Source organism: Pristiophorus japonicus, chromosome 13 (genome assembly GCF_044704955.1).
Source record: "Pristiophorus japonicus isolate sPriJap1 chromosome 13, sPriJap1.hap1, whole genome shotgun sequence".
In the NCBI taxonomy this organism is placed as follows: Eukaryota; Metazoa; Chordata; class Chondrichthyes; family Pristiophoridae; genus Pristiophorus; species Pristiophorus japonicus.
This window is the reverse complement of record NC_091989.1, coordinates 74,767,377-74,791,459: the sequence shown is the minus strand read 5'-3', so window position 1 is coordinate 74,791,459 and position 24,083 is coordinate 74,767,377. Positions and strand designations below refer to the sequence as shown.

General features: G+C 47.1%; 1 protein-coding gene across 1 annotated transcript in view; it reads left to right on the top strand.

Annotated features, from left to right (window-relative positions):
- The window catches only part of plxnc1 (plexin C1), a 270,507-nt gene that overhangs the window by 121,882 nt on the left and 124,542 nt on the right, over window positions 1–24,083 (top strand). The window contains exons 11-17 of the mRNA XM_070896776.1: window positions 5,071–5,158; window positions 7,683–7,744; window positions 13,606–13,745; window positions 14,322–14,510; window positions 21,980–22,070; window positions 22,234–22,431; window positions 22,521–22,676. Of these exons, the coding sequence (XP_070752877.1) occupies window positions 5,071–5,158; window positions 7,683–7,744; window positions 13,606–13,745; window positions 14,322–14,510; window positions 21,980–22,070; window positions 22,234–22,431; window positions 22,521–22,676 (924 nt within the window). The remainder of the gene's footprint in view (window positions 1–5,070; window positions 5,159–7,682; window positions 7,745–13,605; window positions 13,746–14,321; window positions 14,511–21,979; window positions 22,071–22,233; window positions 22,432–22,520; window positions 22,677–24,083) is intronic.

Sequence of the window (24,083 nt, the reverse complement as noted above, 5' to 3'; positions counted from 1 at the left end):
GCTATAGGATCATGATAATGGGGGACTTCAACTATCCTAATATAGACTGGGATAGTAATCGTGTAAAGGGCAGAGAGGGGGAACAATTTCTGAAGTGTGTTCAGGAGAACGTTCTTGATCAGTATGTTTCTGGCCCAATGAGGAAGGAGGCATTGCTGGATCTAGTTCTGGGGAATGAGGAAGGTCAAGTGTCAATTGGGGAACATTTAGGGAAGAGTGATCATAGTATTATAAGCTTTAGATTAGATATAGAAAAGGACAAGGAGCAATCTAAAGTAAAAATACTTAATTGGAGGAAGGAAAATTTTGGTGGGTTGGGAACGGATCTGGCCCGGGTAAATTGAAATCCAAGATTGGCAGGCCAAACTGTTATCGAACAATGGGCTGCCTTTAAAGAGGAGATGGTTCAGGTACGGTCAAGCTGCATTCCCACGAGGGGGAAAGGTAGGGCAACTAAAGCTCCCTGGATAACGAAAGAGATGGAGAGTAAGATGAAGCAGAAAAAGAGCATGTATGACAGATGTCAGGTTGAGAATACAAGTGAGAATTAGGCTGACTATAGAAAGTTCAGAGGGGAAGTGAAAAAGAAACTAAGAGGGGCAAAGAGAGCGTATGAGAATAGATTTGCAGCTAACATAAAAGGGAATTCAGTCTTCTATAGGCGTATAAATAATAAGTTGGTCCTCCCAGCTCTGTGCACATTTTTAGTCAACACATTATATTTTGCGAGAGATAGGCCTAGAAATTCGTTAAAGCCCGAAAACGGCTGGTGCCACCGTGGGCTGAGGTTAACCCTGCCTGTAAAAAGCGCGCAGGCAGCACCGTTATTTTGGTGCTGCCTGCTGATTTAAATTAGCGCAGTACAGAACCTCCCGTGCAAGGCGCTCTTTCAGGCGGTACAATCAGCAGGAAGCCAAAGATAGTGTCTAAACTATCTGTGCGGTGTTCTCAGAAAATCGCGATTGATGAAAGTGAAGTGCAATGTTTCCGGTTGTGCTTCTCGTGTTTTGTAGGTTGACAGAGAGGGTATGCACATTAAATCAAAGCTTAAAAATATACTTATCTGTCAGATATTAAAGAATGCAATAGCAGAAATCTATGTTTAATTCAACTGCTGACGCTCTCAAATATTTAGCCGGCTAATTTGTCCAGTACAATCATTAATTAAAGACAGTCACCATTTACTGATGAAATGTTTGTCATTTGGGTGGAATCATTCTCACAGTTTGAGGTTCCAAATACTTGAAGCTATGAAAACTCCTGTTACATTGTGTCATAACATTCCTGATGACACCATCTAGTGCAAACAATGTCAAAATTAAATGAAACTGTAATCAGTGAAGAATGCAAACCTGTCACAGAGTCTGGGTTCAGCAGGGCTGCACATACTCTGCACAGTTATTCTATAGCTCTCCTGGGTCTACACGCTGGCAATGGCTGCAGGCACGGGGGTGCTTTGGAGAGGACGGTAAAAGGACTGGCAACATCCAAAATTGCTTAGCTTGCCTGGGTTCGACGTTGCTCGCCGATTGACATCACACTTGATCATTAAATATTTGATGCAGTGCTGCCGACCTGCTTAATATGGTGGCCTTTGTGTCCCGCGCCACAAGTGGGCCAAAGGGAGGCGGCCGCCATTGTTTCTTCAAAACCGGCTTTAATGGTCAGCTCTAATGGTTCCAATATTTAGGGCATAAAGTCACTAAAAGGTTCTGCACTTGGTCTCCCTGATATGGAGGCAACCTCACCAGGAATGGGAACTACTCTAAACCAGATTCGAGGAATTGCGTATGAACCATTGGGTTAGTTATGTGACAGGAGATAAACAGACGGATTCACAGAATATCAAAGCCATTGCCTGCGCTTTGTATTAAAGTTCAGCATGTTTGGCCCTCTGACTCTCTCAGGCGATGGTCTGTAGATACTGTGCAAAGTATCTTCAGTGTAGTAGGAACGGGAAGTAAATGGAGGAACAAAAGCAAAGCAGACTAGCGTGGACCTTTAAATGTTGCAGATAAAGTTGCCAAGCTACAGGCGCAAGTTGCCACACGTGGTTATGATATATTGGCTGTAACGGATACCTGGCTTGGAATGGAAGATAAACTTTCCTGGCTACAATGTATTCAGGAGGAATAGAGCAGGAAAATATAAAGGAGAGGTGACAGTACTGACCAAGGATTTTCCAAAGGCATTCAATAAGGTGTCACACAGGAGGTTGTTACTCAAGATTAGGGCTCATGGGATTGGGGGTAATATATTAGCATGGATTGAGGATTGGTTAACAGACAAAAAACACAGAGTAGGAATTATTTTCCAGATTGCAGGCTGTAACTAGTGGGGTGCTGCAGGTATTGGTGTGTGGGCCTCAGCTATTTACAATCTATATCAATGATTTGGATGAGGAAACCGAGTGTAATGGCCCCGAACTTGGTGGAAGCTAAGTTCCGCCCAAGTTCCACCCAAGTTCTGCCCAAAGGACCGCTGAGATCCTGACGGTACTTTGGGCCGAAGTTTCATGAAAAAATCATGGAAAGACCGCCCGGTGGCAAAAATGGGACTTATGCCCTGAATCTGGGCGGCAGCGGGCGGTAGCTTCCATTCTTGGCAGCAAACGCGATCCTCGGCAAAGTACCGCCAAGGATTGATTTGGGCCCAGGGAGGGAGGAACTGATTAAATAAAAAATGTTCACAAAAAAAACCACTAGAAATCCTTCAGGAGACCCCATCCACCTGAATCGCTGAAATAAAAATAAAGGAAAGAAGTGGACTAACCTTTTTTTGCAGGCCTTCATACTTAGTGTTGAGGTCAGACCTGGCTCCATGCTGTGGTCCTTCCCCCTGCTGCAGTGGAGGACCACCTGGACCAAACTGTAACTTGGGGGGCGGGCAGGAGAACTCTCTGCACGTTGCACGTCAGCGGGCGGTCCCCAGCGGTCTTCCCTCCCCGCTGGCGGGAGACCTCCACCAAACTCGCTTGGAGGGGAGACCGCCCAGAAAACTCGCCGGCAGGGGACGGTAATCCACCAATTTCTGCCCCATTATATCCAAGTTTGCTGATGATACAAAGCTAGGTGGGAAAGTAAGCTGTGAGGAGGACGCAATGAGGCTCAAAAGAGAGATAGTTGAGGCCGAAATTGCGAACAGCCCCACTTGGGGGCGGTAACAGCCGCGAGACGGGTGTTCCTGCGCCAGGCGCAGAAGTCTCGCCCTGCGACCTATATTTGGCTTACCGCCCCCAAGAGCAAGTGGAGAGCAAAAGATTGCGCTTCACTTGCTCAGTGGGGCGGAAGGACTCCTTAAAGGAGAGGACCAAACTACCAAATCTGTGGGGGGGTAAACGGGGCCATCCCTGGAACACCAGGGAGCAGGGTGCCATGGCAACAACCCGGCACACAAGTGGAGTGCCAGGCTGCAAGATCGTGGCACGGACCCCGCGAACAAAGAGAAAGAAGGAACCGTCACCGGTAAGTCAGTCATTTTTTTATTTTGAACTCTCCACCTCCCCTTTAATTTTGGGCCTGCAAGCGGCCTACAGCCCAATGACATGCCCCCTGACAGTGTCGCGAGCATCACCCAGCACAGCTTCAGGGGACGTTGCTGAATTTTTGCTCAAGGACGAAAACGGGCGGCGTGGGTTGCTATCGGTTACCGCCGCTGCCAATCTCCCACAGAAATTAGCAGGAGTCGGTAGCGGTGCTGCGCACGGGCGGAAAGTCGTTTGCACCTGATTGACGCCCCCCGGGGCCGCTAACGCCAGACACAAACTCCACAAATGTGTCCCCCGTTAAGTGAGTGAGCAAGAAGGTGACAGATGGAGTATATTGTGGGAAGTGTGACATTATCCACTTTGGCAGGTGGAATGGAAAAGCAGAATATTTTTTAGAAAGCGAGAGAGTAATAAATGTTGGTACTCAGAGGGATCTGGGGGACCTTGTAAACGAAAGTTAACATGCAGCTACAGCAATTTGGAAGGAAAATTGCAACTTGTCCTTTATTGCAAGGGGGTAGCAGCATAAGAGTAAAGACATCTTCCTGCAATTATATAGGGCCCTGGTGAGACCACACCTGGAGTATTGTGTATAGTTTTGATCTCCTTACCTTAAGGAAGGATATACTTGCCAGAGAGGGAGTGCAACGAAGGTTCACCAGACTGATTCCTGGGATAGGGGATTGTCCTATGAGGAGAGATTGAGTAGACGAGGCCTATATTCTCTAGAGTTTAGAAGAATGAGAGGTGATCTCATTGAAACATACAAATTTCTTACAGGGCTTGACAGGGTAGATGCAGGGAGGATGTTTCCCCTGGGCTGGGGAGTCTAGAACCAGGGATCACAGTCTCAGGATAAGGGGTCGGCCATTTAGGACTGAGATGAGGAGAAACTTCTTCACTCAGAGGGTGTTGAATCTTTGGAATTCTCTACCCCAGAGGGCTGTGGAGGTTCAGTCTTTGAGTATATTCCAGGCTGAGGTCGATAGATTTTTTTGCACTAAAGGAATCAAAGGATATGGGGATAGTGCAGGAAAGTGGAGTTGAGGCTCAAGAGGCGTATGGCCTACTCCTGCACCTATTTCATATGTTTTGTACTTTGAGAGATATAAGGTCACTAAAAAGTTCTGCATTTGGTCTCCCTAATATGGAGGAGACGTCATCAGAAGCAGGAACTGCTCTAAACCAGATTGCAGAAATGTGTAAACCCTTGCCTCAAACTGAGAATGTATGTGGTTAGCGCAGTTATCTGTGAAGAGGTAAACAGCCCGAGTCACAGAATATCAAACCCATTGGCTGTGCTTTATACTCGAGTTCAGATCCTCAGTCTATCTGTTGTTGGCCCCTCCTCTGCTCTGGTCTATCTTGTAAAGGGACTTGTCTACTTTCCTTTATCGGCTGTAAAAAAGGGTTTGAAGCATTAATCAATCCATTTCTCAGGTACTGATGGACCTGCTTTGTGCTTGTCAGCATTTCTGTATCCATTTAAGATTTTTGTTTATTTCTACTGATTTATTTCATTAAAAATACATGAGGAAGGCTCTGAGTGGTTATTAAATTGACATTGTTCCATCTAATTGCAGTTTCAGGATGAAAGACGAATAATCCCTGTGAATCTCGTCTACGCTACAAATCCCAACAATGTTATTGATAATCCGAACAACATCACAGGTAATAAAATGTTCATTCTTTACAACTTTCCGTTTAATCACCAATAAAAGTAGTGACAGCAATCGCTTCAAACCTCATTCCATCATTTTCTGAAGAAGTGGAGATGACATTCAGGTGGTTTCCATACAGACATTCAATCCACTGCATTAAGTTAGCGCCCAGGCAGTGAGTTGAAACCCTCACCCATAGATTCTAGGTATGTAGGATGGCTGGCTCCTCTGAACAGAATCAACAATCCTGTGGCCCTGTAAACAAATTGCTAAATTTTATCGGTGCTCAACAACTGAAAGGCCTTAACGCCAGTGCCTTGCTTATTCGTTTATTACGTAAGACACTGAGGGGTGAAATTGGTCTTTGGCGTTAGCACAAAGCGGGCAATAACAAATCGGCAACTCGCTTTACACCGCGCCCGATTTACCGACCCATTGACTGCAAGGCCATGGGCAGTGGGCTGAGGTAAGATGAAAAAAACTTTGGTTCTGTCCACTAAGGAAGACACAAATAACCTCCCGAAAATAATAGGGGACTAACGAAAAGAAGGAACTGAAGGAAATCCTTATTAGTCAGGCAATTGTGTTGGGGAAATTGATGGGATTGAAGGCCAATAAATTCCCAGGGCCTGATAGTCTGCATCCCAGAGTACTTAAGGAAGTGGCCCTAGAAATAGTGGATGCATTAGTGGTCATTTTCCAACATTCTATCGACTCTGGATCAGTTCCTATGGACTGGAGGGTAGCTACTTTTTTAAAAAGGAGGGAGCGAGAAAACAGTGAATTATAGACCGGTTAGCCTGACATCGGTAGTGGGGAAAATATTGGAATCAATTATTAAAGATGTAATAGCAGCGCATTTGGAAAGCAGTGACAGGATCGGTCCAAGTCAGCATGAATTTATGAAAGGGAAATCATGCTTGACAAATCTTCTAGAATTTTTTGAGGATGTAACTAGTAGAGTGGACAAGGGAGAACGAATAGATACGGTGTATTTGGACTTTCAAAAGGCTTTTGACAAGGTTCCACACAAGAGATTATTGTGCAAAATTAAAGCACATGGTATTGGGGGTAATGTATTGAAATGGATAGAGAACTGGTTGGCCGACAGGAAGCAAGGAGTAGGAATAAACCAGTCCTTTTCAGAATGGCAGGCAGTGACTAGTGGGGTACCGCAAGGTTGAGTGCTGGGACCCCAACTATTTACAATATACATTAATGATTTAGACAAAGGAATTGAATGTAATATCTCCAAGTTTGCAGATGACACTAAGCTGGGTGGCAGTGTGAGCTGTGAGGAGGATGCTAAGAGGCTGCAGGGTGACTTGGACAGGTTAGGTGAGTGGGCAAATGCATGGCAGATGCGGTATAATGTAGATAAATGTGAGATTATCCACTTTGGTGGCAAAAACAGGAAGGCAGAATATTATCTGACAGATTAGGAAAAGGGGAGGTGCAATGAGACCTGGGTGTCATGGTACATCAGTCATTGAAAGTTGGCATGCAGGTACAGCAAGCGGTGAAGAAAGCAAATGGCATGTTGGCCTTCATCGCAAGAGGATATGAGTATAGGAGCTGGGAGGTCTTACTGCAGTTGTACAGGGCCTTGGTGAGGCCACACCTTGAACGTTGTTTACAGTTTTGGTCTCCTAATCTGAGGAAGGTCATTCTTGCTATTGAGGAAGGACAGCGAAGGTTCACCAGACTGATTCCCGGGATGGCAGGACTGACATATGAAGAAAGACTGGATCAACTAGGCTTATATTCACTGGAATTTAGAAGAATGAGAGGGGATCTCATAGAAACATATAAAATTCTGACGGGATTGGACAGGTTAGATGCAGGAAGAATGTTCTCGATGTTGGGGAAGTCCAGAACCAGGGGTCACAGTCTAAGGATAAGGAGTAAGCCATTTAGGACTGAGATGAGGAGAACCTTCTTCACTCAGAGAATTGTGAACCTGTGGACTTCTCTACCACAGAAAGTTGTTGAGGCCAGTTTGTTAGATATATTCAAAAGGGAGTTAGATGTGACCCTTATGGCTAAAGGGATCAAGGGATATGGAGGGAAAGCAGGAATGGGGTACTGAAGTTGCATGATCCGCCATGATCATATTGAATGGTGGTGCAGGCTCAAAGGGCTGAATGGCCGACTCCACCTATTTTCTATGTTTCTATGAGACTGAGGGTCATTGACAGTGGGCTGAGCTAAGATGGAGGCTGAGGGTCGCCCATTTTGAGTAAACACTGAAAACCAATTTCACCCCCTGAACTTCAATCACCATGTTTTGGTAAAATCGGTAAGCTTCATGGCAATTTAGTTCAGTTGTCTGCTCGTTATTAACTTTAACCTGAATCTATTTGTTCTTCTCCAAAACAATTGTGAAATATTAACATTGCAGGGTTAAGTGCTTTTGAAATAAAAGTTTGAATCGTTGGCAAGTGTTTCCATCTTAACCCAGGATACTGGTATACGAGCTCCCCTGTTGTGTTGCAATTCACAGTCCAATTGTATTAAGGTTTCTGTGTTCACAGTTTACAGTTGCGATGTCCAGAAGCCAGGGTGTGTTTTCTGTACGTCAGAAAGGATTTGTACGGTAAGGAATACTCTGTATTAATAATGTTTTATGTTGGAATTATATAAATAAAGCTTTAATTGGCTCCTGCTATTAGATGTTTGTTTAAGGTGATGAATGTGGAGCTGTGTGTACATGAATGGCACTACAGGTATTTCTTTCAATGTACCTTGCAGCAATACCAGGCTTCTGTCATCTGTGGGTGACAATCTGCTCCATCTATTTTACAGGGTCTAAGTCCTGTTTCTCCATTTTTAATTGTCTTTGAGTCTATGGGTGTGGTAGGCTAGTGGTTATGGTCTTAGACATGGACCCAGCGGTGGTGAGCTCAAATCCCACCAATGCCAAGCTCAATTCTATAAACCTGGCCATTTGTTGTAAAAGCAAATAACCATCAGGAAAGACAGCTCCCCCCACGCACACACAGTGTGGCCTACATGTGACACGAGCTCCACCCTAAGCACCCTCAGAAGCGTCCAAGCAACCCACTCAGTTGTAAACAGTCACTATAAATAAGAATAAAATCGAAGAGCACTGTGGAAGCACCTTCACCACACGGACTGCAACAGGTCAAGGAGAAGGCCCACCACTTCTCGGGGATTGGGCAATAAATATGGACTTTCCAGATTCACCCACATCCCAAGAGCAAATAGTAACAAAGAAATTATGCCTCAGTCCCTTGACCAAGAAGGGAGGAAGGCCATTTGACTTTTGACCGTTGCCTCTGCCATCTCTGAAGGCTCTTGAAACCCTGACTTAATTTTGGGCTGTGGGCTCCACTGGGATAGTTTTCCTTTGGGTTTGCCCTTATTATTTTCAGTGTAGATACAACCAGGGACTTACCTGGGCTGCTTCCTGCACCGTCAGTCATTCTTCTGATTGAGGCTGGCTCCTTCCTTCTGAAGGCAATAGAGCGTCAGTACAAGGGGCAGAATAGATTTCAGCCCATCCATGACCACACACACACACAGCTCGTTCTCCCCGCCTGGCACTGTGAGCAGCCAGAATAACGCCACACTCCCGACTCACACTGCCACACAGACAGAGACTGATAAAGTACAATGGAGCAGTAACTGATGTGTGTTGCATTGGAGTTTGCTTTCACACTCTGTCACATGTTGACCCAGCTGATGTCACGAATTGCGAGCACAATCCCACATTCTAGCTCCAACAACTTGGGTTCCTTTTATAAGGCAGGAAATAGACAATCGTAGGGTATTCTGAGAAACCTCATCAGTTGCTTTCTGATTTCCTTTAAAAGTTCCCCTAATCTCAGAATTCCACCAGTAGATTTAGCACAGGAACAGGAGTAGTTCATTCAGTCCCTCGAGCCTGTACCACCATTCAATTATATCATGAAAGATCTGTACCTCAACTCCAGTTCAACTTTAACCTGCAGTTATACTGTCACCTTTGCATTGCTGGTGAGTCACAACTGAACCTGAAACCAGAGCAGAGTAAATTGCCATCTCCAAGGAGTGGATGGTCTCCCACTATTTCAGATTCCCACCAAGTGGAGGATACCTCCAGTCCAGCATCAAGCCAGATTGTAAAATGGAGCAGTTGGGCACTTTGTAACCTTAAACAGAGTTCATTTTCAGAGTACAAAAGACAAAGCTGAAGCGTTTACAACCATCTTCAGCCTGAAGTGCTGAGTGGATGATCCATATTGGCCTCCACCTGAGGTCCCCACCATCACAGAAGCCAGTCTTCAGCCAATTCAATTCACTCCACGTGATATCAAGAAACGGCTGAGTGCACCGGAGACAGCAAAGGCTATGGGCCCCGACAACATCCTGGCTGTCATGCTGAAGACTTGTGCTCCAGAACTAGCCGCACCTTTAGCCAAGCTGTTCCAGTACAGCTACAACACTGGCATCTACCCGACAATGTGGAAAACTGCCCAGGTATGTCCTGTCCACAAAAAGCAGGACAAATCCAACCTGGCCAATTACCGCCCCATCAGTCTATTCTTAATCATCAGCAAAGTGATGGATGGTGTCGTCATCACTGCTATCAAGTGGCACTTACTCACCAATAACCTGCTCACCGATGCCCAGTTTGGGTTCCGCCAGGACCACTTGGCACCAGACCTCATTACAGCCTTGGTCCAAACAAGAATAAAAGAGCTGAATTTCAGAGGTGAGGTGAGAGTGACTGCCCTTGACATCAAGGCAACATTTGACCGAGTGTGGGACCAAGGAGCCCTAGTAAAACTGAAGTCAATGGGAATCGGGGGAAAACTCTCCACTGGCTGGAGTCATACCCAGCACAAAGGAAGATGGTTGTGGTGGTTGGAGGCCAATCATCACAGCCCCAGGACATCGCTGCAGGAGTTCCTCAGGGCAGTGTCCTCGGCCCATCCATCTTCAGCTACTTCATCAATGACCTTCCTTCCATCATAAGGTCAGAAGTGGGGATGTTCGCTGATGACTGCACAGTGTTCAGTTCCATTCACAACTCCTCAGATAATGGAGCAGTCCATACCCACATGCAGCATGACCTGGACAACATTCGGGTAAGTGATAAGTTACATTCGTGCCACACAAGTGCCAGGCAATGACCATCTCCAACAAGCGAGAGTCTAACTACCTCCCCTTGACATTTAATGGCATTCCCATCGCCGAATCCCCCACCGTCAACATCCTGGGGATCACCATTGACCAGAAACTTAACTGGACCAGCCACATAAATACTGTGGCAACAAGAGCAGGTCAGATGCTGAGTATTCTGAGGTGAGTGTCTCACCTCCTGACTCCCCAAAGCCTTTCTGCCATCTACAAGGCACAAGTCAGGAGTGTGATGGAATACTCTCCACTTGCCTGGATGAGTGCAGCTCCAACAACACTCAAGAAACTCAACACTATCCAGGACAAAGCAGCCCACTTGATCGGCATCCCATCCACCACCTTCAACATTCACTCCCTCCACCACCGGCGCACCTTGCTGCAGTGTGTACCATCTACAAGATGCACTGCAGCAACTCACCAAGGCTTCTTCGGCAGCACCTCCCAAACCCGGAACCTGTAGCACCTATAATGACAAGAGCAGCAGGCACATGGGAATACCACTACCTCCAAGTCACACACCATCCTGACTTGGAAGTTCCTTCATTGTTGCTGGGTCAAAATCCTGGAACTCCCTCCCCAGCAGCATTGTGGGAGCACCTTCACCACAAAGACTGCAGCAGTTCAAGAAGGCGGCTCACCACCACCTTCTCAAGGGGCAATTAGGGATGGGCAATAAATGCTGGCCTTGCCAGCAACGCCCATATCCCAGGAACCTTAGAGAGTGTGCACACTCTCACCAATGCTCCCAGCACATTTACAGAGAGCAGAGGTCATAGTGCAAACACACAGGCACAGACCCTGAGTCAGATTCTCACTGATCAGTACAAGCAAGTTTCAGTTGGCTGTGAGTCAGGATGGGCCTGACATACCTGAGGAGATAAACAACAGAGGAAGCATAATTAGTGCACAATTTTCAGCCAGTCAACAGTGTCTAGAGTCAGATTAATGATGAAAAATACTTAGCATGGATTCCGAATGGCTAAGTCATGCTGAACTAACCTGACAGAATTCTTTGAATAGGTAACAGAAAAAGGGTATTGTAATAGATGTCATATACTTGGATTTCTAAAAGGCCTTTGATAGGATACCACACGGTCTGCTCATGACAAAGGTTAGGGCTTGTGATGTCGGGGGACAAATAGCTGAATACACAGCAAGTTGGCTAAAAAATAGAATGCAGAGGGTCGGGGTAAAGGGTAGTTATTCAGCTTGGAGGAAGGTAGAAAGTGGTGCTCCACAAGGATCAGTGCTGGACTGCTGTTATTCATCATTTACATTCATTGATTTGTACTTGGGAATAAGTAACTCAATATCAACATTTTCAGATGATATCAAACTGGGGAGTATAGTAACATTGAGGAAGGAAGCAACATGGTAATAATAACAATTTGTATTTGTATTTAAGGTAGTAAAATGTCCCAAGACGTTTCATAGAAGCGTTATCAAACAAAATTTGACACTGAGCCACATAAGGAGATAATGGGACAGATGATCAAAAGCTTGGTCAAAGAAGTAGGTTTTAAGGATAACATTAAAGGAAGTGAGGGATGTCGAGAGGTGGAGAGGTTTAGGGAGAGAATTCTGGAGCTTAGGGCCCAGGCAGCTGAAGGCACGGCCACCAATGGTGGAGCGATTATAATTGGGGATGTGCAAGGCGCCAGAATTAGAGGAGCGCAGATGTCTCGGAGGGTTGTAGGGCTGGAGGAGATTACAGAGTTAGGGAGGGATCGGGCCATGGAGGGATTTGAAAATAAGGATGAGAATTTTAAAATTGAGGCTTTGCTGAGAGCCAGTGTAGGTTAGTGAGCACAGGGGTGATGAGTGAGTGGGGCTTGGTGCGAGTTAAGATATGGGCCGCAGAGATTTGGATGAGCTCAAGTTTATGGACAGCGATAGAAGGAGAAGAAGATAATAGAAAACTTGCAGTCTGGACAGTTAAGTGGTAAATGAACTTTAACACAGATAAATGTGAGGTGATTCACTTTGGTAAGAAAATAGAAACATCATCCATACGTTGGGACACAAGCAACGAGATCCAGGGACGCAGGTGAACAAATCATTAAAACATCACAGGTCAGCAAAGCAATTCCAATGCTAACAAAGCACTGGGATTTATTTCTAGGGTATAGAATTCAAAAGTAGTACAGTTATGTTAAACTTGCATAGGACCCTGGTCAGGACACATGCACAGTTCTGATCTCCATACCATAAACAGGACATAGAAACACTGGGAGAACGTGCAAAAAGGATTTACAAGGATGTACAAGAACTGAGAGATTACAGCTATTGGGAAAAGTTGAATAGCTTGGGGCTTTTTTTGTTTAGAAAAGAGAAGACTTCGAGGAGACCTGAAAGATGAATTGACTGGACAGGGTAGATGCAGAGAGAATGTTTCCACTTGTGGCAGAATCGAAAACTAGTGGCCATAAATACAAGATAGTTACTGATAAATCCCATCAGGAAGTCAGGAGAAATCTCTTTACTGGGAGAGTGGTTCGTATGTAGATCTCACTACCACAGCAAGTGTTGAGGCAAATAGCTCAGATATTTCCAAAAGGAAACTAGAGGAGTACATGAGAGAAAGGCGAATAGCAATACGCTGAGAGGGAATAGGAGGAGACTGGTGTGGAGCAGGAACACCAGCACACACTAGTTGGGCTGAACGGCCTGGTTCTGTGCTGGATATTCGATGTAGTTCTATGTCAAGTCACTGATTGCTGTGTTAGAGTTACTAACTAAGTGTGGAAGAATCTCATCTGATTAAATCTTTGCATTAATGGGAGAACCTGCTAAGGTTTTGATGTAATTTTGTTCAATACAGGGGAAGAGTAGTGGTAGACGTATTCGCCATGAGTCAGTGGGCAGCACTCTCGCCTCTGTGTCAGAAGGTTGTGGGTTCAAGTCCCACTCCAAAGACTTGAGCACATAATTGTCGAAAGTGCCATCTTTCAGGTGAGACATTAAAGACGGCACCTTCAGCCCCGACTGCTCTCTCCGGTGGACATAAAAGATCCCACAGCACTATTTGAAGAAAAGCAGGAGAGTTCTCCCCAGTGTACTGGCCAATATTTATCCCTCCATCAAACCACTAAAAAAACAGATTATCTAGTCACTAACACATTACTATTTGTGGGAGCTTGCTGTGCGCAAATTGGCTGCCGCGTTTCCTACATTACAACAGTGACTACACTAAAAAATACTTAATTGGCTGTAAAGTGCTTTGGGATGTCCTGAGGGTGTGAAAGATGCTATAGAAATGCAAGGTTTCTATTTTAGAGAAATGTTAATTAGGACAACTCTTTTCTCTGTCAGGAAGCGGTTGTTACATCTATAAATCCACTCCGTGTGTCCTCATCTGGGAGGACCACATTGTCCATCGTTGGGTCTGATCTAAATGCTGGATCGAGCGCTGTACTTCACATCAAAGGGATGAGCGACCACATTACTGTCAAGTAAGTGAAAATTGTCACAAACTGTGAAGAGAAATTACATTTGTTCCTCTTTGAATTACTGAATTTGTAAATTCTTTGTCTTAATAAGTGGAGCATGCTTAATTCAAGTTGGGGGTAACTACGTGTTTCTTTAAAAACATTGAGAATAGGCTACAGTTACATTGTCCAATATTAAAGTTCTTTAACAATTGGACATGTGTTGTGGGGAGTTAGCACTCAGTCGTGTTCACCTTTGGCTATTATACTTCTTCCTGTTATCTCACATTAATATCACTTCAGCAATTTGGCCAGCTCCTGTTTTAACATTCCCACAAAGAGTCTATGCCTGAAATACCAACATGTCCGTCTCTCCACAGATGCTCCACAGCATCTGCTGTTGTTTGCTGATAATGTAGAGAGTTGCTCTGACTCTGTAGTACCTGATCTGCGAGTGTTTAATGACGGAAAAGTGGAAATGTCTTCCTTTCCCCAGCAATAATTCTTTCACCTTGAGCACAAAAAACTCTCAGAAAATGAAATTTGGGCATTAAGCAGCGAATATTAATTTTTAAATTATATATATATATTCTCTACCAGATCGAACAACTGCACCATTGAGAACAGCACGTTGGTAAGATGTGTATTACCAGATTCCACCCATGGCAAAAAGACCGTGTGTTTGGTGTATGATTCTGAAAGGCTCTGTGTGGCTAACAGAAGTGCTGTACTGGAGTACGTTAATCACAGTTCCATTACAGAGATTCGCCCGACAGTATCCTGGACCAGGTATGTATAGCCGGCGAGTACGGGGAGGGTTGATTATGGGGGAGGGGTGTTGTTTGGAGGGCTCGGTCTGGGAGGGAGGGGTATGAGGGGTGGGGTATGGAGGAGTATGGGGAGGGTGGCATTTGGGGGAGGGTGGGGTATGGAGGGGATAGGGTTACATTTTTATGTTGTTTCAAATCTTACTGCAGATTACTTAAGAACAGAAGAACATAACAAATAGGAGCAGGAGTCGGCCATTCGGCCCTTTGAGCCTGCTCCGACATTCAATATGATCATGGCTGATCTTCTACCTCAACTCCACTTTCCCACCCAATCTCCATATCCCTTGATTCCCCTAGACCCCAAAAATCTATCGATCTCAGTCTTGAATATACTCAGGAACTGATCATCCACAGCCCTCTGAGGTAGAGAATTCCAAAGATTCACTACTCTCTGAGTGAAGAAATTTCTCTTCATCTCAGTCCTAAATGGCCGACCCCTTATTCTGAGACTGACCCCTGGTTCTAGACTCCCCAACCAGGGGGAACATCCTCCCTGCATCTACTCTGTCAAGCCCTGTAAGAATTTTGAATGTTTCAATGAGTCTACTCAACGTCTCCTCACAGGAGAATCCCACATCCGAGGAACCTTTGTTGCACTCCCTCTATGGCAAGTATATCCTTCCTTAGGTAAGGAGACCAAAACTGTGCACAGTACTCCGAGTGTGGCTTCGCCAATGCCCTGTACAATTGCAGTAAAACACCTTGGGGTGAAATTGCATGCTGCCCCGATTGGGGGCGGTAACATCTGCGAGGTGGGACGTCCTGCGACAGGGCACAGAAGTCCCGCCCTGGCAGCTAAATTGGGCTTACCGCCCCCGAGAGAAAGTGGAGCAACTTTGCCTCTCGGGGACTGGATTGGAGTGCTGACCTTTGGGAACTTTCCAGCGATATACGGAGAGGCGCGTAGCGCTGGGGGAGCACAGTGTCTTCCCCTTTCATTAAAGGGGAGGGCACACTTCAGACTGTGCGTGGGGGAGAAGTGGCCACCACTACACCACAGCGGAATGGAGTGCTGGGCTGCAACATCGCGGCACAGACCCCGTGATTTGAAGATGGCAAGGCCGCGACCGGTAAGTCGGCCACTTTAAAAATGTCAGCACCGCAGATCCCCTTTAATTTTCGCTCAGTGAGTGGCCAACATTCGGTCCGTGACCCACGAAGCTGGCGCAGGCATCGCCCGCAGCAGCCTCCCGGGGCACTGCTGAATTTTCGCTCTAAGGTGAAAACGTGTTGCTACGCACAGTGCTAAGTCATCATCATCGATGCAGCGGCCTGGGCCACTATTGGATAGCACTGCCGCTAAACTCCCACAGAGCACAAATCAGAAAACAATGGGGGCTTGTAAGAAAGCTACAGCATTAATCATGGGCAATTTTAACCTTCATATTGATTGGACAAATCAAATTGGCAAAGGTAGCCTTGAGGAAGAGTTCATAGAATGTATGCGGGATGGTTTCTTAGAAAAATACGTTGTAGAACCAACCAGGGAGCAGACTATTTTAGATCTGGTAATGTGTAATGAGACATTGGATGTGTAATATCATTGGATATATTCAAGAGGGAGTTAGATGTGTCCCTTACGGCTAAAGGGACCAAGGGGTATGGAGAGAAAGCAGGAAAGTGGGACTGAGGGAATGATCAGCCATGATCTTATCGAATGGTGGTGCAGGCTCGAAGGGCCGAATGGCCTACTCCTGCACCTATTTTCTATGTTTCTATGACAGGATCAATTAATGATCTCGTAGTGAAGGATCCTCTTGGGAACAGTGATCACAGAATTTCAAAGTCAGTTTGAGGGTGAGAAACTTAGGTCTCAATGTCCTGAACTTAAATAAATGCAATTACAAAAGGCATGAAGATAGAGTCAGCTAAAGTGGACTGGGAGAAGAGGTTAAAGGGTAAGACGGTAGATAAGCAGTGGCAGACAGAAATTTAAGGAGATATTTCATAACTCTCAGCAGAGACTCTAAGAGAAGGATGAACCATCCCTGGCTAACTAAGGAAGTAAAGAATGGTATCAAATTGAAAACAGGCACACAACGTTGCAAAGATTAGTGGAAGGCCAGAGATCTTAGATCTCTCCGTGGGACTGTCCCAACTCTCCATACCTTTTGGACCTTGAGATCTAGGTAATATTTCAGTAACTCGCCTGGCAAACAAAGCAAACCTGGCTTGGTCATTGTTTCCAGGTAGTGGATAAGCTTTCATAAGAACCCATTTAAGTCTTCAAAACTGGGAAGAGTATCACAGCACACCTTGTCTAAAGTTTCAATATAAATGTAATTTATTCCACAAATTATAAACAAGTGAATAATCTAAATTATCTCAAAATTAAAATGTTATAGCAGATCTTTCATTCAGTTCCTGAGTGGATAAAAATAATAAATAATCGGGTGCAAATTGCGCTCGGAGGCTTATCACGGGCGAATGCATCCGAACCGCAAGAAAAGTGCGCACCGACATGATTGTTGCGGCCCATCGAAGGCTGGCCTCCTGGGTCTGCACTTCTACACCTGGGTAAAGGCCCACAAACCCCAGCGCGAGCTTCCCTGGGTCACGTAGGCCTGGCCAACCAATCACAAAGGGGGATTCCCATTATGCTTATGGGGATTCCATTTACATACGGAACCCCTATAAGCTTAATAGAAATCACCCAAAAAACACCATTTCACAGCGTTTAAAATAAGGCATCACCTGTTCAAAACGAATAGAAATACAATTTAATTAAACATTTAAAACAAAAATTTATTTTTTGAAAAATAAATTTAAACATTTTTAAAGGAAACCAAAAATAACCTAAACTAATTATAAAGGTTTTTGCATGCTTAAATCATTTAAAAAAAATGTTATTTTAACATTTATTTAAATGCTTACAATTGTCATGCAAACCAGTTGTAGGGACCCAGTAAAAATTCAGTGTACGCCAAGGTCTGCCGAGCTGTACCCAGGGCTTGAGCGACCTAACCAGCGTTCCTTAATGGGACAGCTGGAGGCCACAAACAATGCAGCCACAAAACCTTCAAGTAGCCAACAGTTGCTGAAAAACTCAGCATGAGGAAGAGAAAAGATTGATAGCAGGAGCGTTCCTTCCAGCTGCCTGGCCCGGGATCGCCCCCCGCCTCCCTGCCCCACACCCCACCCCCACTGGCTTTGTCTCCTTCCTCCACCTCCGCCCAGGACCTGAATGTAACTCGGGCCCCATACTGGATGTGACTCGGGCCTGATACTGGATGTGACTCGGGCCTGATACTGGATGTGACTCGGGCCTGATACTGGATGTGACTTGGGCCTGATACTGGATGTGACTTGGGCCTGATACTGGATGTGACTCGGGCCCCATACTGGATGTGACTTGGGCCTGATACTGGATGTGACTCGGGCCCCATACTGGATGTGACTTGGGCCTGATACTGGATGTGACTTGGGCCTGATACTGGATGTGACTTGGGCCTGATACTGGATGTGACTCGGGCCTGATACTGGATGTGACTCGGGCCCCATACAGGATGTGACTTGGGCCTGATACTGGATGTGACTTGGGCCTGATACTGGATGTGACTTGGGCCTGATACTGGATGTGACTTGGGCCTGATACTGGATGTGACTTGGGCCTGATACTGGATGTGACTCGGGCCTGATACTGGATGTGACTCGGGCCCCATACTGGATGTGACTCGGGCCTGATACTGGATGTGACTCGGGCCCCATACTGGATGTGACTCGGGCCTGATACTGGATGTGACTCGGGCCCCATACTGGATGTGACTTGGGCCTGATACTGGATGTGACTTGGGCCTGATACTGGATGTGACTCGGGCCTGATACTGGATGTGACTCGGGCCTGATACTGGATGTGACTCGGGCCTGATACTGGATGTGACTTGGGCCTGATACTGGATGTGACTTGGGCCTGATACTGGATGTGACTTGGGCCTGATACTGGATGTGACTCGGGCCCCATACTGGATGTGACTTGGGCCTGATACTGGATGTGACTCGGGCCCCATACTGGATGTGACTTGGGCCTGATACTGGATGTGACTTGGGCCTGATACTGGATGTGACTTGGGCCTGATACTGGATGTGACTTGGGCCTGATACTGGATGTGACTCGGGCCCCATACTGGATGTGACTTGGGCCTGATACTGGATGTGACTCGGGCCCCATACTGGATGTGACTCAGGCCTCATACTGGATGTGACTTGGGCCTGATACTGGATGTGACTTGGGCCTGATACTGGATGTGACTTGGGCCTGATACTGGATGTGACTTGGGCCTGATACTGGATGTGACTCAGGCCTGATACTGGATGTGACTCGGGCCCCATACTGGATGTGACTCAGGCCTCATACTGGATGTGACTCGGGCCCCATACTGGATGTGACTTGGGCCTGATACTGGATGTGACTCAGGCCCCATACTGGATGTGACTCAGGCCCCATACTGGATGTGACTCAGGCCTCATACTGGATGTGACTCGGGCCTGATACTGGATGTGACTCGGGCCCCATACTGGATGTGACTTGGGCCTGATACTGGATGTGACTCAGGCCCCATACTGGATGTGACTCGGGCCCCATACTGGATGTGACTCGGGCCTGATACTGGATGTGACTCGGGCCTGATACTGGATGTGACTCAGGCCCCATACTGGATGTGACTCAGGCCCCATACTGGATGTGACTCGGGCCCCATACTGGATGTGACTCGGGCCTGATACTGGATGTGACTCGGGCCTGATACTGGATGTGACTCAGGCCCCATACTGGATGTGACTCGGGCCCCATACTGGATGTGACTCGGGCCTGATACTGGATGTGACTCGGGCCTGATACTGGATGTGACTCGGGCCCCATACTGGATGTGACTCGGGCCTGACACTGGATGTGACTCGGGCCTGATACTGGATGTGACTCAGGCCCCATACTGGATGTAACTTGGGCCAGATACGGATGTGACTCAGGCCCCATACTGGATGTGACTTGGGCCTGATACTGGATGTGACTCAGGCCCCATACTGGATGTGACTTGGGCCTGATACTGGATGTGACTCTGGCCCCATACTGGATGTGACTCGGGCCCCATACTGGATGTGACTTGGGCCTGATACTGGATGTGACTCAGGCCCCATACTGGATGTGACTTGGGCCTGATACTGGATGTGACTCAGGCCCCATACTGGATGTGACTCGGGCCTGATACTGGATGTGACTCAGGCCCCATACTGGATGTGACTCAGGCCCCATACTGGATGTGACTCAGGCCCCATACTGGATGTAACTCGGGCCTGATACTGGATGTGACTCGGGTCTGAGACTGGATGTGACTCGGGCCTGATACTGGATGTGACTCGGGCCTGATACTGGATGTGACTCGGGCCTGATACTGGATGTGACTCTGGCCCAATACTGGATGTGACTCGGGCCTGATACTGGATGTGACTCGGGCCTGATACTGGATGTGACTCGGGCCCCATACTGGATGTGACTCAGGCCTCATACTGGATGTGACTCAGGCCCCATACTGGATGTGACTCAGGCCCCATACTGGATGTGACTCAGGGCCTGATACTGGCTGTGACTCGGGCCTGATACTGGATGTGACTCGGGCCTGATACTGGATGTGACTCGGGCCTGATACTGGATGTGACTCGGGTCTGAGACTGGATGTGACTCGGGCCTGATACTGGATGTGACTCAGGCCCCATACTGGATGTGACTCGGGCCTGATACTGGATGTGACTCGGGCCTGATACTGGATGTGACTCGGGCCCCATACTGGATGTGACTCGGGCCTGATACTGGATGTGACTCTGGCCCCGTACTGGATGTGACTCGGGCCTGATACTGGATGTGACTCGGGCCTGATACTGGATGTGACTCGGGCCTGATACTGGATGTGACTCGGGCCTGATACTGGATGTGACTCGGGCCTGATACTGGATGTGACTCGGGCCTGATACTGGATATGACTCGGGCCTGATGCTGGATGTGACTCAGGCCCCATACTGGATGTGACTCGGGCCTGATACTGGATGTGACTCAGGCCCCATACTGGATGTGACTCAGGGCCTGATACTGGATGTAACTCGGGCCTGATACTGGATGTGACTCAGGCCTGATACTGGATGTGACTCGGGCCCCATACTGGATGTGACTCGGGCCCCATACTGGATGTGACTCGGGCCCCATACTGGATGTGACACGGGCCCCATACTGGATGTGACTCGGGGCCCCATACTGGATGTGACTCGGGCCCCATACTGGATGTGACTCGGGCCCCATACTGGATGTGACTCGGGCCCCATACTGGATGTGACTCGGGCCCCATACTGGATGTGACTCGGGCTCCATACTGGATGTGACTCGGGCCCCATACTGGATGTGACTCGGGCCCCATACTGGATGTGACTCGGGCCCCATACTGGATGTGACTCGGGCCCCATACTGGATGTGACTCGGGCCTGATACTGGATGTGACTCGAGCCTGATACTGGATGTGACTCGGGCCCCATACTGGATGTGACTCGGGCCCCATACTGGATGTGACTCGGGCCTGATACTGGATGTGACTCGGGCCCCATACTGGATGTGACTCGGGCCCCATACTGGATGTGACTCGGGCCCCATACTGGATGTGACTCGGGCCAGATACTGGATGTGACTCGGGCCTGATACTGGATGTGACTCGGGCCTGATACTGGATGTGACTCTGGCCCCATACTGGATGTGACTCGGGCCTGATACTGGATGTGACTCTGGCCCCATACTGGATGTGACTCGGGCCTAATACTGGATGTGACTCGGGCCTGATACTGGATGTGACTCGGCCTGATACTGGATGTGACTCGGGCCTGATACTGGATGTGACTCGGGCCTAATACTGGATGTGACTCGGGCCTGATACTGGATGTGACTCGGGCCTGATACTGGATGTGACTCGGGCCCCATACTGGATGTGACTCGGGCCCCATACTGGATGTGACTCGGGCCCCATACTGGATGTGACTCGGGCCCCATACTGGATGTGACACGGGCCCCATACTGGATGTGACTCGGGGCCCCATACTGGATGTGACTCGGGCCCCATACTGGATGTGACTCGGGCCCAATATTGGATATGATTCGGACCTCAGGTTGGCATGGACGGGCACGTTGGGCAATCACTCCACAAACCTGCTGCCCATTTTGGGCACAAATCAAATCTTCCTGATATCTAATTGGAGGAAATTTCTGTTCATCCAGTACTGGATGGCCGACAAGCAGCGTGATGAATCAGAGACAGCAGAGAGGAGTCCTCACTGTCAAACATCAGACTAACCTGCAGAGGGAGATCCCAGAGTCAAACATCAGACCGTACACAGGGTGATTCTAGTGCTGTCTCTTGTTCAGGTCTTCCCTTCTCATTTTCGGTTTGCTTTTTACAGTGGAGGCCGACACCTGACGATAATTGGCAGAAATTTGGATGTAGTTAAAGAGATGCAGATGTGGTTCATGGAGGATGCAACAATTTCAACAGTGAGTCCCTTTACCTTCACTGACTGCAGCTTTCCTGTTAACCTCAGTTAATCACATGAAGCTGTTTCTTTTTACATTGACAGTGAAAACACAACTTCATCTAAAGAGGTGAAACTGTTACATTTTTCCTTCCCTATATTAATACTGTGTGTTTGTGGGACAGGAATGTTCAGCTAATAATAGGACCTGGATCTGTGTCTCTCCATCTGCCGTAGGCAGAAGGATCCCCGGCAACTATTTTGTGTCATTCTGCATGTCTGGATCGCAGAAGGAACGGTTCCCTGTGGCCTACCATCAGGACCCGGTGTTTTATAACTTTACAATGACGACTGAAGACAAAACACTGCGGATTACTGCACTGGTAAAAAAATATTTCATTTCCTCACCTATTGAGCTCCAAGTCTGTTTTATTTTTGGGCTCTCTCTAACCGTTTTCCTTTCAAATTACAGAAAAAGAAAGACAATTTACAGCTATGCAAAAGTGAACTTGAGATTTATGTTTGGAGGACCAAGGGCGACCCAGTGGAATGTAACGTTACAGAGGTGACCGAAGATAAAATAAAATGTGAACTATTCACATCCAGCACTTCAGTATCAAAACTACAAGTGAGTGCGAGCGATGGGTGGCACCGTGCCAGCTTTATAAAACACTGGCTGCACCTCGGCTGGAGTACTGGGTCCAATTCTGGGCACCCCACTTTAGGAAGGGTGTCAAGACCTTGGAGAGGGTGTAGGGGGGATTTACTAGAATGGTCCCAGCGATGAGGGACTTCAGTGACATGGAGAGACTGGAGAAGCTGGGGTTGTTCTCCTTGGAGCAGAGAAGTTTAAGGAGAGATTTAATAGAGATGTTCTAAATTATGAGAGGTTTTGACAGAATCATAGAAATTTACAGCACGGAAGAATGCCATTTCAGCCCATCGTGTCCGCGCTGGCCGACAAAGAGCTATCCAGTCTAATCCCACTTTCCAACCCTGTAGGTTACGGCACTTCAAGTGCACATCCAAGCACTTTTTAAATGTGAGGGTTTCTGCCTCTACCACCCTTTCAGGCAGTGAGTTCCAGATCCCCACCACCCTCTGGGTGAAGAAAGTTACCCTCAAATCCCCTCTAAACCTCTTACCAATTACTTTAAATCTATGCTCCCTGGTTGTTGACCCCTCTGCTAAGGGGAATAGGTCCTTCCTATCCACTCTATCCCGGCCCCTCACAATTTTATACACATCAATAAGGTTTCCCCTCAGCCTTCACTGTTCCAAAGAAAACAACCCCAGCCTATCCAATCTTTCCTCATAGCTAAAATTCTCCAGTCCAGGCAACATCCTCGTAAATCTCTGTACTCTCTCTACATTGAAACATAGAAAATTGGTGCAGGAATAGGCCATTCGGCCCTTCGAGCCTGCACCACCATTCAATATAATCATGGTTGATCATGCACTTCAGTACCCCTTTCCTGCTTTCTCGCCATAACCCTTGATCCCTTTAGCCCTAAGGGCCTTATCTAACTCCCACTTGAATATATCCAATGAACTGGCATCAACAACTCTCTGCAGTCGGGAATTCCACAGGTTCACAACTCTCTGGGTCAAGAAGTTTCTCCTCATCTCAGTCCTAAATGGCTTACCCCTTATCTTTAGACTGTGACCCCTAGTTCTGGACTTCCCCAACATCGGGAACATTCTTCCTGCATCTAACCTGTCCAATCCCGTCAGAATTTTATATGTTTCTATGAGATCCCCTCTCATTCTTCTAAATTCCATTGAAAATAAGCCTAGTCAATCCAGTCTCTCCTCATATATCAGTCCTATCATCCTGGGAATCAGTCAATCTTGTGCAATTACATCTTTCCAGAACTGCATGCAGTACTCTAGCTGCGGCCTAACTAGTGTTTTATACATTTCAAGCATAACCTCTCGTATTCTATGCCTCAGCTAATAAAGGCAAGTATCTCGTATGCCTTCTTAACCACCTTATCTACCTGGCCTGCTACCTTCAGGGATCTGTGGACATGCA